This window comes from Protomyctophum bolini, assembly GCF_963924005.1.
Source record: "Protomyctophum bolini genome assembly, chromosome: 24".
Classification (NCBI taxonomy): Eukaryota; Metazoa; Chordata; class Actinopteri; order Myctophiformes; family Myctophidae; genus Protomyctophum; species Protomyctophum bolini.
In genome coordinates this window covers 20,342,168-20,358,141 of record NC_137885.1, presented here as the reverse complement: position 1 = coordinate 20,358,141, position 15,974 = coordinate 20,342,168, and the positions used below count along the sequence as shown (strand labels likewise).

General features: G+C 41.0%; 3 protein-coding genes across 4 annotated transcripts in view; 1 reads left to right on the top strand and 2 right to left on the bottom strand.

Annotated features, from left to right (window-relative positions):
* Positions 1 to 1,242, bottom strand: part of LOC308311812 (mucin-2-like) — a 49,867-nt gene extending 48,625 nt beyond the window's left edge. Inside the window, exon 1 of the mRNA XM_080758589.1 lies at positions 1,160 to 1,242. Coding sequence (XP_080614715.1) covers positions 1,160 to 1,241 — 82 coding nt within the window. The 5' untranslated portion in view covers position 1,242. The remainder of the gene's footprint in view (positions 1 to 1,159) is intronic.
* A 1,792-nt stretch (positions 1,243 to 3,034) lies between these two features.
* LOC308311563 (mitochondrial import receptor subunit TOM40 homolog) lies at positions 3,035 to 4,220 on the bottom strand. Its single transcript, XM_080758297.1, has one exon. The coding sequence runs from the start codon at positions 4,217 to 4,219 to the stop codon at positions 3,200 to 3,202; it is 1,020 nt and encodes a 339-aa protein (XP_080614423.1). The 5' UTR covers position 4,220; the 3' UTR covers positions 3,035 to 3,199.
* Positions 4,221 to 9,824: 5,604 nt separating this feature from the next.
* Positions 9,825 to 15,348, top strand: svip (small VCP interacting protein). Of its 2 annotated transcripts, XR_013963640.1 has the most exons (5): positions 9,825 to 10,243; positions 11,042 to 11,092; positions 12,700 to 12,813; positions 13,223 to 14,627; positions 14,668 to 15,348. XR_013963640.1 is itself a non-coding variant. In XM_080758046.1 (4 exons), the coding sequence occupies exons 1-4, from the start codon at positions 10,181 to 10,183 to the stop codon at positions 13,235 to 13,237; spliced, it is 243 nt and encodes an 80-aa protein (XP_080614172.1). In that variant the 5' UTR covers positions 9,825 to 10,180; the 3' UTR covers positions 13,238 to 15,348. The 2 variants fall into 2 exon arrangements, 1 of the variants encoding a protein (XP_080614172.1); XM_080758046.1 differs by having other exon boundaries at positions 13,223 to 15,348.
* Positions 15,349 to 15,974: the final 626 nt, after the last annotated feature.

Below are 15,974 nucleotides of genomic sequence, written 5' to 3'. Positions count from 1 at the left end.
GCTACATCTGCTGATCAAATACGTCAAACAAATGTCGCTAATCGAGTTTGTTAATCACATTCACGCTTTGGGTGTTTTTTCTCTTGAAGACAGAAACTTCTTTAGGCTTTCTTTAGAAACATTAGTTCATGAGAACTAATGTTCTCATGAACTAATGTTCTACATTACCCCCGTAGCAAAGATTTTTCAAAAATAGCAGATATACCAATTTGTAGCACGAAACCGAGTGCCACGCTACAAACTTGTAGATGAGATTGTAGATCTGCTATTTTTCAATGGCTAAAGTATAACATAATGCTTAAAACACCAAAAGGGGTTCCCATCCAGAATGGGTATAGTGCAAATCTTTATTCTCCACCAGTGGATACTAACAAAGTAATAATATAATAAAAATCATAGTGAACCAGTGATCATAACCATTCCCTCAAGGACATTCTGCCTCCAACAAAATGTTTGCTTAAGCAAAAGTCAGATAATTACAGATAATTAGTTCGTGGAAAAAGCTAATTTGTTTGTACTTTTAACACAACCACACCATGTCTTCAGGACACACGTTTAAGAGTTATTTATCACTGGTGGAAAGTAACTCAGTACATCTGAAACATTTTCTAAATATGAATTTAAGCACATGCTACTTGTGTCTCATTTTACTTCAGTCATGCTAGTGTTAAGAGGTATTTATCAGTGGTGGAAAGTAACCTACTTGCTTGTAGATCTGCCATTTTCAAAATATGTTTAATACATTTGAAAACTTGATAATGGGACATTCTGCACAATGAGTACGTTGTACTTTTGGTACTTTAAGTACATTTTGAAACCAATACTTTTATACTTTTACTCAAGTTAATGTTTAAGTGTTTTTTAGGCCATGGCAGGGTGTGTTCAGATCACTGTAATAAGACAGTGGTGGTTCACAAAGTGCGGATCCAGGGGTCCCCCAAATAAATCTATGTTGAAATGAAATACGTTTGAGAACCATTATTGCTGTGATAGTTTTCATGTTGTTGCTTCTCTGGTTCTCTCTTTCTCTCTCGATAGATTTGTTGCAGCGAAACAATGCTTGCTCAGGGTGAGAGACCCAGACCCGGCAATGCAACCTGTGACTTGGCACAATGTCGTCAAATTGAATGTGAATTAAAATGATATAAAGTAGACAGACCAGTGTTGGTTGCAGGTAGTCCAAGACAAAGCATCATCATCCATGGTAGCATCCACCTGTGTATCATCCTGGTGCGCTCCATGTTTTGCTATTAACACTGCTGCTCCTATACTGACTGCATTTATATAGTAGACTACCTAACCCCTCCCTCCTTTTGTCTGTCTGTCTGGTAAAACGCCAAAACACAAGAATGGCTAAAGTGATGTCATTTCTCCTAGGAAGAATGACGTTATGGATATCTGAAATGGCCATTTCGGATAGGAAAATTTCCATTGTGGATATCTTAAATGACAGTTTTGACTAAGAAGAACTGAATTACAGATATCTGGAAATTGGAATACATAGCAATTAAATGTTAAAAAAACGGTTGGTTGCAGGTAGTCCAAGACAAAGCATCATCATCCATGGTAGCATCCACATTTTAATAAATTGTCAAGGGCCACTGGGAGTCAAGGGCCACTGGGAGTCAAGAGCCACTGGGAGTCAAGAGCCACTGGGAGTCAAGAGCCACTGGGAGTCAAGAGCCACTGGGAGTCAAGGGCCACTGGGAGTCAAGGGCCACTGGGAGTCAAGAGCCACTGGGAGTCAAGGGCCACTGGGGGTCAAGAGCCACTGTGAGTCAAGGGCCACTGTGAGTCAAGAGCCACTGGGAGTCAAGAGCCACTGGGAGTCAAGAGCCACTGGGAGTCAAGGGCCACTGGGAGTCAAGAGCCACTGGGAGTCAAGAGCCACTGGGAGTCAAGAACCATTGGGAGTCAAGGGCCACTGGGGGTCAAGAGCCACTGGGAGTCAAGGGCCACTGGGAGTCAAGAGTCACTGGGAGTCAAGAGCCACTGGGAGTCAAGGGTCACTGGGGGTCAAGAGCCACTGGGAGTCAAGGGCCACTGGGAGTCAAGAGCCACTGGGAGTCAAGAGCCATTGGGAGTCAAGGGCCACTGGGGGTCAAGGGCCACTGGGAGTCAAGAGTCACTGGGAGTCAAGGGCCACTGGGGGTCAAGAGTCACTGCATGGGAGTCAAGAGCCACTGGGAGTAAAGAGTCACTGGGAGTAAAGAGTCAATGGGAGTCAAACACACCAAACAAATATCTAGTCATTCTGTGAGACACACACACACACACACACACACACACACACACACACACACACACACACACACACACACAAACACACACTCCCTTCCCATAAAACAATCAAATATGTTGCCTGAGGATGTTTGATAAGTGGATGTGGCAACTTTCAGCAGCAAAACAATCCCTCAGCACAACATAGATGACAAGCCTCTCGTGAGCCACATTCTCTCACAGGCTGAGAGTTGTCTCTCATTACATTATGTTCCTTTTTTAAGCCAGTCCTTCTATGTTGTAAATGTTCTCTGATGAAGGCTCTAACATGTAAATGTTCTGATGAAGGCTCTATTAGAGCCCACAAAATCTACCCACCGGGTATTTGTAATGCTACCGACTCTTAAAAACAAAATATTGCATTGTGGATACACACACACACACACACACACACACACACACACACACACACACACACACACACACACACACACACACACTTAGACAAACATGAGCAACCTCCACATGCAGTAGCTATTCCTTTATACAACATACCGTACTTCTCATGATGTATGGCTTGGATCGAAGCGTTACAATGCAAATGTTTAATTTCCGGTATTAATATTGAGCTTCATATACTTCATATACTGCCACATTTGATGGTGTTTTTATTTGCTTCTCCAGACAGACATAGTATGAGGTACGAAGTGTCAAAGTGCTCTCCCTAGCTGCTGGTAAAAAACCATGGACCTTCCCGGTGCTCACTGACTACCTGCTACAGTATGTAGGCATGGCTTGGCCAGTCCTGGCTCCTTGGGTAGTCGTTTCTCTTGCTCTCTGCACTCTCTCTGTCCCTGAAGTCAGTTATAAGAGTCTCTGAATCTGGTTTCTACAAAAAAGATCAGTCCAGGTCCCTGCGTGTCTCTGTGCCTGTCCAAGCAGAGGCCTGTGTGCTGGCTCTTGATTACCAGTGGTACCTCTAGCCGATGGTGACGCTGAAGCCACACTGGAACTTGTCCTTGCGGTGGTTGAGGAAGGCCGCCAGTGCCAGTGTGAGGGGCAGAGGCAATAGTTTATTTTCTAAGGTTGCTCCTACAACCCAGTTACTGTCAAGTGTACCTTTAAAAACAAGGTCGGCTTTGGGAAGGTCCAGCTGGTAGCCAAACGATGTTGTGGTGTCTTGCATCCTCGTGCTGGCCTCAAATTCAACCCCTACTTGCAGCTGGTCGTTGGCTTTGTGGTAGTATGTAGCATGAGCTCCTGCTCTACCAAGAGTTAATGTAGCAACAAAGTTATCACCCGTGTACCTGCCCATGAGGGAGGTGACGGCATCTTCCTCCCCAGGTCTCCTGTGGTAGACCAGCTCACCACCAAGAGCCAGTGCTGGTGTGATGGACTGGAGGTAGCGGCCAACCAAAATACCAGAGCCGACGAAGACATCAGGGTTCAGGAATGTTACAGCAGAAGTAAAGTCCTCCCCACGGTACTCCATGTCACACTGCCAGTTCACAAACTTATGTTGCTGAGTCTGCATGACTATTTTGGAGCGAACAGCGGTGGTGAGCTGGTGGATGATCTGTGCGTTCAGGCTGCCGGTGTTGTCCATATCTCCAACCATAACTGGGAACGACTCTCCGGGTCCAGTCTGCTTGCTGCCTATGTAGGTGGAACCAAACCGATAGCCAGAATCCCCAAGGGTACTTAAGGTAACAGTATGACTTATCTGAAAGTGATTACTTAGACCCTTGTTGACCACTAACCGTGCTCCTCCCATTTGAATAGGGAAGACCTCTTTACATTTGATGTGACACTCCTCATATGTGCCTGGGTTTGGAAGAGGGGGTTCAGCATCTGCAGGCTGGACTGAGCCAGATGTTGGAGGAGAAACTGGAGGCATGGTGAACCCTGCAGGGACAGACATCAGGCCTGGTCCCCCCTGGCCACTTCCGGCTGCAGCAGGGGCTGGGGCCGGGGCGCTGGCAGCCAACACACTGCCCATAGCTGATGTTCGTCAGTGCCCGGAGGTAATTCAATACCCGGCAACTGAACCAACCAAGTAAATAATGTGGTACACTGGGGTCGGCTGAATTTTAGACCAACATGTCACTCCTTTATGTACCCAGAGGCCAGTCCTGTGACATCAGTATGATATCAGCACTATGACATGACAATGCTGTGCCCGTGACGTAAGTCATCTCCATATTTGGGCATGACAAGAGACACAGGCTATTTTAAGGCCATCGTTCTATCATGTCAGACATGCATGACATCATCCAAAAAAGGAAGAAAAAATAAGTTTCTCCATATTTAGGCATGTCAAGAGAAAGACTTTACTTGGAGGGACACTCTATGACATCATTCATTGCACAAATGTACAGTATGACGACATGAACAAGAAGGCTTTATTTGTCACCAACCTTAGAGCGGTGACCGTTGGGCACTGGCCTGCATGGTGTGGTACAAACATACATACACACAGAGACTTGGTGCATTTATTGCGAACGCAGTGATTGCGAACGCAGTGAGCACTTACTATGAGACCTAGCAGATCATGTGTGTCCGTCCGTCCGTGTGTCTGTCCCGCTATCCAAATATGGAGTGTGTTGCATCGCTTACTGTATATGTGGACCTTGCCCCTTTTGTGCCCATATATGGAGCTGAGTGATTTGTTTGTTGTGGACCTGGCCCTTTTGTGCCCATATATGGAGCTGAATGATTTGTTTGTTGTGGACCTGGCCCCTTTTGTGCCCATATATGGAGCTATTTACGATCTGCGTTCGCTTCCCGCGTTCGCGCGTCTTACTTGTTATATTATTATTGATTTGATGCATTACCTTGTGTTTACCTTGCTTACCGTAAATCGCTCTGGATTAAGAGCATCTGCTAAATGCCTAAATTGTAAATGTTAAAACCTCCGTACAACATGACCAAACTAAACGCCACTAGAAGCTGAGGTTAAGATAAGCTGCACTCACTTCTCTTCATTCATGCCCGTCAGGTTGGACCAGAAGGGCAGTGACGTCTCAAACTGGAAGGTGTAGACCAGGATCAGCACCAGCATGGTGTACATCACCACCGACATCCAGAAGTACTTCAGCCTCCTCCGCCAGTACTCGTAATGCACCTGCGGAGGGCCACGGTAGAAAAGTATGTTTTTGATTAGGAAGGTACCAGAGTAGACAGACATGCCCAGCTGTGGAAGCCAGGACGAGTATCATTGGCCATGACAGGAGCTGGTGGAATTATGTCAATTAGGAAAATGTCTTCAGATATTACATACCTGTTCAGTCATCATACAAACGAGCATGTATCAACATCTGTGATCATGCTATGCAGTTCCTCCACACAGATCACACAAGGAACCCTATAGGAAAACAACATTGAGACACGTGTGAGCTTGTAGATCTGCCATTTACACTATCTTTAAGACATTATGACGATTATGCAAAGATATCTTAATTGTGATTGTCTCAAATTAGGCCATTTTATGTAATGATTGTGATAGACTAATTATTAACCTTTACTAGGTTTTCACTATTAATAATAATAATAATAATAATACGAATAATAATAAGAAGAATTATTATTATTAATTAAGCTTATTTCTGGAAGAACAGGAAACTGATGATACTGTTATGTTATTGACAAACTGTAAACACACACAGTAGTAGAGAAATACCCATGCAGCGTTTGTTTACAAACATTCAAGCATTCCGATGGTCTGTACACGTAGAAAAAGAGCATTTAACAACTGTATGTATATTTTTGTACATAATCTGACTCATCTGCACGTTCACAAAATGTGTCACTTACAATAGCACACGGTGGTGAAACATTGTGTACAAAACCAAATAGAAACAGGGAAGAAAATAATACTGTACCTTTCCCTTCTCTAGAGGCGCAGCTGTGACGTGACGTCATACCCTGTCGACTGACAGGCAGTGTAGTCTTAAAGTGACAGTACCGTTAGAATAGAACTACAGTAGTGTAGTCTTAATAAATTAAGCCCAAACCACACCAGTTATTGCAACTCCTTATTGCTACAAAACCGTTTAATGGTCAATCTCCTTGAGTTGCATTGGTGAGTTGTGGTTGGAAAAAGTACTCACATATTTTTACTTAAGTAAAAGTATCAATACTGCAATGTAGAAATAATCACAGGTAAATGTCCCTGCACATTGCTGCGTTTTTCAGATTTTGCAGCGTTTTTCCACCGGTTTTCTGAAAAACGTGTTCAAAGGACCTCAAGTTAAAAGTCTGTGTTTAAAATGTACTTAAGTAGTAAAAAAGTATTGGTATCAAGCTGTAGGGCCTACTTAAAGTCACAAAAGTGTAAACTACTCATTATGCAGAATGTCCTTTTATATCAGCAGCGCTGTCATCACTGTTTCATATTGTTATGTGCATTTCCAGAAGGACACACACTCACTCCAGAGGGCCACACTCACTCCAGAGGGCCACTATATTTCCACACTCACAGGGCCACTAAATTTCCACACTCACTCCAGAGGGCCACTATATTTCCATACTCACTCCAGGGGGCCTCATTGCATAATATTGTCGGCCAGAAAAATAGCCGATCTACAAGTTCAAAACATTTGTTATTTTTGCTAATGACCAAATCTGCAATGTAACTTGCAACTAGTTTTCAAATAATGACAACCTTTGTTGCGTCTCACTCTACTTCTCTCCCTCTTTCGCCTTTTATTGAGAATGAATCAGGGTTTACAATTTATGCATATATTACATTGAAGTTACATTATTCAATACAAAAATATATCAAGGCATTTCAATACAAAGGTTTTTTTTCACAATGTTAATAAGTGCCATGGTGTCAGTTTCTTTTTCCTTGAGTCAAGAGTTCTTTGTCTTTTCAGTTCAGTTTGAACTTGTTTAAAGACCACCTCTCCTGAGATGGCCTCCTGGTGAATCACCAAGGCACTCCTGCTTTTCCACAGTTGGTTCACCACTGTGCAAACAACAGTCCAGTAAAATTCTTGCTCCATGGCAGACCATTTTTCAGCAAAGACCCCATACATACAGCATTGTAATTTATATTAAAAACCAATTTGTAGCATTTTCCCCCACACAAATCTAGACCTCTGACAGTCTACCAGCAGGTGCTCAATTGTCTCATCTTCATCACAATTTATAATTGGGCATTTAACAGTCCTAACAAAAAAGCTCCATTTTACAAATGCTCTTACTGCTAGTCTCCTCACCACATGACATCCATATTTTTTTAAGACATGTTTTTACTGAAATTTTATATACATACCCGCTATTGATTATCATCAAGATTCTTGTAGGGGAAAATGCCACCAGGTCTGCACATATTTTAACATAAATGCATTTATACTTGAGATTTCAGTGCAGTCAATATTTAGATGTGCAGAATTAGTCAACATAGCCGCCAAGTAGTAACCTGACCAGTTTGTTTTGGGAAGTCTGCATGGAGCCTTGTTTTAAGGGCCTTTGTGGTGCTATGGTATATATGGTGCTTGTACGAGGGCTCCTGTTAGGGTCTTCAAGGTGTTTTTGTCGACCAGTGAAGAGATCCTGTATAGGAATCTTGCTCTTTGGTTGACTTTTTTGATTACGTTTGTGGCCATTTTATCACTGGATACATCATTTACTGCTCCATATTAAAGTCCATCATTATTAATACGTTTAAGATGAAGGAGGGATAACCTAATTAATCCAGGGTGTTACCAGCTTGTGGTTTGGTGGTTGATTGAGACAACACAGCTGGCACGGCGTGTTTGCTGTTAAGACGTTCACACGGAGAGTCCATCAATCATACTTATATTCATCCACTGACCACTACGCACTCTGACATTGATGAATGTTAGCATTTACTGTAGCAGGCTTTTATGACTTTTACATTTACTGTAGCAGACATTGATGTGCCCTAGCATTTACTGTAGCATTAGTAGTAAATGTTACATGGTTTTCATCGACAAATCGTACAATACAGTATAGGTCTAAATGCCAGGAAAGTAGGCTAGAGACAGACAGACAGACAGACAGACAGACAGACAGACAGACAGACAGACAGACAGACAGACAGACAGACAGAAACATTCATTGTTTGTTTTTCACAGAAGAAGCCATGTAACTGCAGTTAAGTCGCTGAGTAAATATGTACATGTACATATTTACTCAGCGACATCAATGTTTTAATATCTGAAACCACAACGTTTTGATTGTCCAAGATCCGGGTTGTCTTTATGTTTAATACATCGGGAAGGTGTTGGTTTTAGATTAGGCCAGGGGTAGGTAACCTGTGGCTCTAGAGCCACAGGTGGCTCATGTGGCTCTCTCCCGTAGCTCCCAGTTGTTACGGCAAAGAAGTATGAAAAGGAGGTTTTCTTTTGCTTTTCTTTTATTTATTTTTACATTTAATCATAATTTATTATTGAATTTGTAGTAGGCAGAAAGTTATTCTTTCATTTTGATATTGCAAAACAATGTTGCCTATACACCAGATAAAAATAAGAGTTTTAATGAAGGAAAATAAAATAGAAGAATGTATTCATGATTCATGACATCAAGACATCTATGTTTGTTTTCACCACCAATGCTGCTGGTTTATACTGGTACAGCATACTTGACATGCTCTAAGAAATTACAACAATAACATGTAATATTAAAAGACCAGAAAAATCACAAATAATTAAAGTTCGCTTTATTAAAGCAAACATATTTTGCGGCTCCAGATAGAATTGTAATACGTTTTTGGGCCAAAAAGGGCTCTTCTGATAATAAAGGTTGCCTACCCCGGGATTAGGCCTACCGATATGTGGTTGGTGATTCATCTGTAACTGTATAGATTTTTAAATGCTAAATTTTGTTACGGTACACAATACTTAGTCGTGCTTGAACTGACAGAGGGTTCAAATCTGGCATAGAATGAGTTAAGTTTATCTGGGAGGGTTATGTTATTTAATTTGTGGGGTTTGGTTTGTTTCCCCCTGTAGTCACTTATAGCCTGTAGTCTCGTTGTTGGTAACGAGCTTGGTGTCCATTGTTTGTTTGTTTGTTTTGTTTTTTAATCTTGAATCAAAGTAGTACATTTATCCAACCTGCGTGTTGTTTCCCTCTCCGTGGCAGCAGGGGGCAGTAATACAACAGAATGTTGCAACAGCCCCCTTCTCCTGCTTCTCCTCCTCCTTACAACCAGTGTTGCCATACCATTATCAGAAGCGACTTTGGGGTCATTTTTCTATAAAGTTGGGGGTCTTTTTCCCCCACTGTATTTTTGCCTCCTCCCCTTTTTTACTTTCTTTATGATTTCCTGTTTTTTGTAGTGTATATTCGTACGTCTTGGTGGACCCTGTAAACAAGTCTTAGTTTGCTTTATCATGTTTTCACAAAGTAGCAGTTTTTGTATTGACTCGTGCTTTCGTATGAAATGTACCCATTCTACATACTATGAAATAAAAATGTCAATCAATCAATCAATCAATCAATCAATCAATCAATCAATCAATCAATCAATCAGTCTGTCTCGAGAGACTGTTTTCATAGACCTGGTTGCTTGTTTCTATCACAAAACCTGGCACCACTGCTTCCATTCCAACAGGAAGTGAAGTCTCTAAACGTAAACAAAAAAAGCTCCGAGTCCACTCTGAAGAAGCACATCAAAACAAACATCTTTTAACATTCAACCCTCTGCAAAATGTGCAGAGGATTGAAACAGCATGCTGTAGTGTGAACACCTATCGTCAATAAGTGCAGTCAGGCTGCTTGTAGATAACTAGTTAAGATAGATAGTTTAGTTATGTTATGTATCATTTTGGTCTCTTCGATCAGAGTTAATCTCCACTGTGGATGACATGTGCATTGTGCTTCTCTTCTAACCCGTTCAGGTTCATTAGCTAGTTAGTTAGTTAGTTAATGATTTAACTTAATTGGTAGTACTTTAGTTAAAGGTATTAATTTATACTTATATTACAGTATGGGGATGTGTTTACCTTGTTTCGGTGGAGCTGCAGATGACGTGGTGGTGACTCCTGATCCAGTAAGACAGTCATTTGTACTACACAAATATAAAGTACCTTAACGTTACTTTCATGTTTTGTGTCCTATAAATACAACACAACGTACATGTGCTTTATTGTCAGTCCAGTGCTTACAGCGAGTCTCCCAGCGAGAGACTTTGCTGTAAGCACTGGACCACTGCACCCTTGATCACTGATCAAGGGTGTACTGATCACTGATCAGTACAAACAAAATACATTTCTTGAACTGCTTTTTTTCTGTCAACACCATGCATAGCCCTAGAATGTCTGATGTTAACATACATATAGGGCTATCAACAATTCAACACCAAAGCTTGCGAATATGCCAAAGATAGCCGATCTACAAGCTCACAACGCTTGTAGATCGTCTACTTTTGTCTTATTCCGTGGTTAATGCTTTAATGTTTATTCATAATGATGATGTTCTGATAATTTGTCTAGGTGGTGCACTATTGTTTTCAAATTGCAGACGTCACACACACATCATTTATTAGGATACGCAGGCACCTTAAAGCACAGACCCATTTGTGGGTCACAGACACATTTTCATGAGTCATGACGCGAGTGCAAATCTTTCCCCCCCCTCCCCGAGTCCCCGTATGCATACATACTTGGCTGCCATATGTCGTCATCTCTGAAAGCCAGATGTTGGAGTGGCTGGCACCCCTCAAAAATAAGTGCCCTGACAAGTGGTACAACAGATCCATCCCGAGGGGCATGGGTTCCAGACAGCCTAGTCTGTACAAAAGCACACGTGAATCACCAAAGCATGCACTGATGTGTTTATTTCTTCACAGGAGACAAGAAGACAACAGCTGGCAGAAGCTGCTGAAAAGAGACAGAAAGAGGTAAACTAACATATTGTGGTGTGACTTTCTAACGACAGGTTCCATTAGAAACAGTAAAAGATAGACTAACATATTATTGTGTGACTCTAACAATCAGTTATAAGCCATTAGAAACAGTAAAAGATAGACTAACATATTATTGTGTGACTAACAATCAGTTATAAGCCATTAGAAACAGTAAAAGATAGACTAACATATTATTGTGTGACTAACAACATGATATAATCATTAGAAGCAGTACAAGATAGACTAACATATTATTGTGTGACTGTCTAACTACACAATATAATCCATTAGAAACTGTAAAAGATAGACTAACATATTATTGCGTGACTAACAGCCGGTTTAATGTTCATTATAAACAGATCGATGATGTCACACCATACCAGAACACAGACAGCTGAGTTCCTGATATGGTTGCACTGTTTACATCTAGTCAGTGAACTGCATTCTACCATAATAATTATGACAGTAGTTCTCAAACTAAACAGATGAATAGGGAGGCCACTGTGTTTAAATGCATTAAAATACACAGTACATACAGTGCTTCATTTATCTAGGCATGCTTAAAAGCATGCAGGCTGACCAGAGAGAGGTCTGCATGTTTTAAGCCTGTGTTGTCAATGGGATTAAGTGCCTATAGGTAATCAAAGGGATGGATTTGGAACCCACATTATTTTTGGTGTGCGGCGATATGATAAAATATAAGACAATCCCCATTCTGGCAGGAACACTGCACACTGGCCAGAAATAGCCTACTTACAAGCTCACAACCTGCCACATTGTCAAACGCTGTGAGCTTGTAAATTTTGGTGAAGAGATTTGGTGTAGGTTAAAAAAGGGACACACCAAGTGCAGTGTAACTCAATTCAGTTTGAGTAAGTATACGAGGGTTTAAGACTAAGTTTAGCTTAGGTGAATCTATATAGAAAGACTTCATTGTGTATTGGGCCATTTTTATTTTTTGTTATTACACAGAAAGTCTATTTCCAAAAGCGTAAGAGCCTTGGGAGCCGTTCCAAAGTATTGTGGGGGTAAGTGTGTCCATGCGCTGATGAAACTGAGCTTCTGCTATTGGCTCAGAGCAGCGTCTGGAATGGCTCTGATTGGCTCACACACCTCACCCTGTTTCTGCGCTGGGGTTTGCCACATATTCGCAGTTTTGTCATGAAAGACCACATGTATTACCCAGTCTGCCATCACCTCACATGACTATGTGTTTGTCACCTATAACTGCACTTAATTCATATAAAATCACTGCCTAGCCTTGCTTTTAAATGTCACACATTTTGTCCTTTTTTAATCTCTTAGTCTCTGTTTTGGGCATAACTTTATAGAAAAAAATTGAGAAAGAGAAAAGGAAAAAATAAATAAATATTAACACGTTTTCAAAGGATTTGAAATGTCACAACACATTCAAAAGTAGTGTAAGAAAACGGCAGCTCTACAAGGCGTTGCATTAACGGTGCTGGAGATTAGCTGGTAACAGACGGATGAACAGACGCACACACATACGGACAAAACATACTCTCTCCCCATGCCTTCGGCCTGGTGGAGACAATAATAATATATAATATAATTGAATGTATTTTTTTAATGTATTCCAGACAACCTACAGGGGAGTCAAGAACCCAGAAGCGGTTGAGAGGAAGAGAAAGAAACAAGAAGAGGTTGAGAAACAGGCTCTGACACCGTCGCCCTCTGGTGGCGGTGGCTTGAAGGTTAGTCGCATGCTTATGTCCATTATTTATTTGTCATGTGAGCTACAGACCACCATTTGATGAGATGTAGCATCTCAGACCCAAAGTATAGAATATTGGATACGATTTTGTCCACAATTCCATGTTGTATTGATGTTGGTACCATTAGGAGAGATAACAGGCAAAACAATTGTTCTACATTCTACAATTGAATAGACTTGTAAATTAATGAATGCAGACATTTAACAATAACAGTTTCATTTACATTCTCAAGAGTCAAAGATCTAATAAGGGTCCATTTGGTTACCAAGTACCAACTCCATCATTTAGCTGGGGACCACCTGGAGCCTCCCTCAAGGACGGTCCTTGGGGTTTGTTTGTGAAATGTGAATATATACTGATACTGTAATTGCTTGTCTTCTCTCTGCAGTGGCAGGTGGGCTGAAGACAACCAACCAAACAACCAACAGCTGAAGACCCCGTTATAACCAACCAACCAGCTGAAGACTCTGTTACAACAAACCAACCGACCAAGACCAATCGTCATCAAGTGTCGTCGTTCCAAGACTGAAGGAAAGCCTTCTGAAAAATGATGGCTAATGCTATTTATTTGCTTTTTGTCTACGTGATTATTGTTTCGTTTGGTTTTGTATCCAAGGCGGTGAGATATCAAAGCGGTCAGATTATCACGCAGAAAAGTAGACGACAACGATGTTTTGAGCCCCCAGCGGGACTTGACCTCTTGATGCCAGGCTGTATCAAGCCAAACAGTGATCTGACCTTTTAGGGTGCTGTGTCCACCACCGTCCTAGACCAGTTGTCTTGACCATGCAGTGTAATGCTTTACTAGTATCTTATAAAGACAGTGACAGTGCCTTGGCGTTTTGGAAGCGTTTTTTAGGCAAGGGCCTTTACGTTTTGGACGCGTTTTTTAGGCGCATGCCTTGATGTTTTGGAAGCGCTCTGTAGTTGAGTGAGTGCCTTGACGTTTTGGTAGGGTTCTTCAGAAATGCCTTGACATTAAGGTGGACACTTTAACGTCAGTGACAACAAGTATTGAGTAACACAATGTGCCTCAACAGGAAAAAGAAAGCGCTGGTTTATGAGTTGGAGGTGAAGTCTCCATGTTCATGAGCTAAAGAGAGGATGTTTGAACACTACAGTATGTGATGTATGCCTTTATACTTCAAAGGAATACTTATTACTTACCAAAACATTAAGTTGTTTTGTGGCATTCCTGATACAAGACCATGTTAACAAGCGTAACACCATATTTAAAACTGTTTTTGAACCTCTTGGATTATCGGTCAGAGTTGTTTTGGACTTTATATTATTTTGTTATATAGTTTAGAGTTGGTCTATCACAGCGGACAGTGCACATATTGAATACCTGGTATTGGCTTAGGAAAATAATTAGGTTGGTATTCCTTTCATAAACATTCAACTTGACACTGCAAATTTAAAAACTTTTTATTCACTGACGCATGTTGAGGTGCTTGTTTTAGAATGCGTAAATAAAAAAGAAAAAGGTACATTCACTGTATGACATTTTAAATGAGACAACTTGTGAAATGTTTCAGATGAAATGAGATGCGTTTAATGTTGGATGTCAACGGTTCTCAAAGTGGGGTTTCAGTGGTTCCCCAGCTAAATGACGGTGGGTTAAGAACCGAATCGACCCTTAACAGATCTGTAATTCAGAGTGTACAAAATGATGATATATTGGAGTCTGTGGCCTGATTCACACCAAACTGTGGATTCAGGAAATTAAAAAGGTTTGAGAACACTGAATGAAGTCAGTGCCTCATTATTACTGTCTGCAGAGCATACTGCAGGTGGTTATTATGCCATTACTGTCTGCAGAGCATAAGGCAGATGGTTAATATGTCATGACTGTCTGCAGAGTAGGGGTGTAGGGTTCAACCTTTTTTTTTAGAAGCACCTGTAGGCCTATATTTGTTTTTAAAACATTTTCTGTCAGTGCAAGTATTGGTAACAATGTTCAATATCTTCACAATACTTTCAAACTAAGTTCAGTGCAAATCTCACAATTCATTCACAAACTGTTTTTAACCGATCTACAAGCTCACAATCAAGACAATGGTGTTACTGTCTGTACATAACTGACCAGCCAACTGGCCTGACCTGTCCTGAACTCCACAGAGAATCTAGGTTGTATTGTCAAGAGGAAGGTGTGAGACACTATATTCAACAATATGTTGTTATGCTATCAAAGCAAACCTGCTTCCATAATACCTCAGCAGCGCCTCAGGCTTTTCACCTCCATGCCACACCCCATTGATAATAATTTGTTTAAAAGTAGCCCAGACCATGTAGCAAGTGCATAAATTAACATACTTTTCAGATGGTCGACATTTCTGTATTATAAATATGTTTTAGTGGTCTCATAAAATATTAGGATTTTTTAGATTAAAACTAAAAAGGTTTTAAATATTTCACTTTATACGCAATTATAATCTAGAATATATGAAAGTTTCACTTTATGAATTATATTACGGAAGACGTTGAACTTTTCCACGATAATATTTGTTTGAGAAGCACCTGTAGTATATATGTTTTGTTATTCATTATTTTATATAAATAAATAAATGTAATTCGCTCAATTCTTTCTTAATGTAAAACGTTGTTTTAATGCCTACAGTAAATAATGAGTCCTAGTTGAATGAATAGTTTGTCAAGTTTGATCCGAAAGCCTGAAAACATCTATAGTACAATGCAGTAACATGCAATATAGACAAGCGTGCATGCAAATTTCCATCACACACACACACGCACACACACACACACACACACACAAACACGCACACACACACACACACACACACACACACACACACGCTCCACTGGAGCATCAAGCGGCAGTGACCCAGGCCAGAACCCCCTCTAAACTTAACGACCCCGGCATTTTACAGGCCAGGAGAGCAAACACGGTTTGGTTGCCATGGTTACAACCTCGGGAAGAATTCCTCAGGGCTGCGCTACTGGCACCATGACAAGATTAATAACCGCTATTATAGTAACACATCAAAGGGGGGGGGGGGGGGGTATTCTGACATACAAGTTTGTAAATAGGTCAATTTGATGTGGTTAGAATCAGGTAAAGTGTTTACTTTGTGTTCATTTTAACCACTGAGCGGAGTACCACAGGGCTCTATAGGCTA

Bases quoted from the DNA above. Each gene is read 5' to 3' on its own strand.
- LOC308311563 (XM_080758297.1), bottom strand. From the start codon at position 4,219: ATGGGCAGTGTGTTGGCTGCCAGCGCCCCGGCCCCAGCCCCTGCTGCA.
- svip (XM_080758046.1), top strand. From the start codon at position 10,181: ATGGGGATGTGTTTACCTTGTTTCGGTGGAGCTGCAGATGACGTGGTG. The intron at 10,244-11,041 runs GTAAGACAGTCA...ATTTCTTCACAG, and splicing joins TGGTGGTGACTCCTGATCCA to GAGACAAGAAGACAACAGCT. The intron at 11,093-12,699 runs GTAAACTAACAT...AATGTATTCCAG, and splicing joins CTGAAAAGAGACAGAAAGAG to ACAACCTACAGGGGAGTCAA.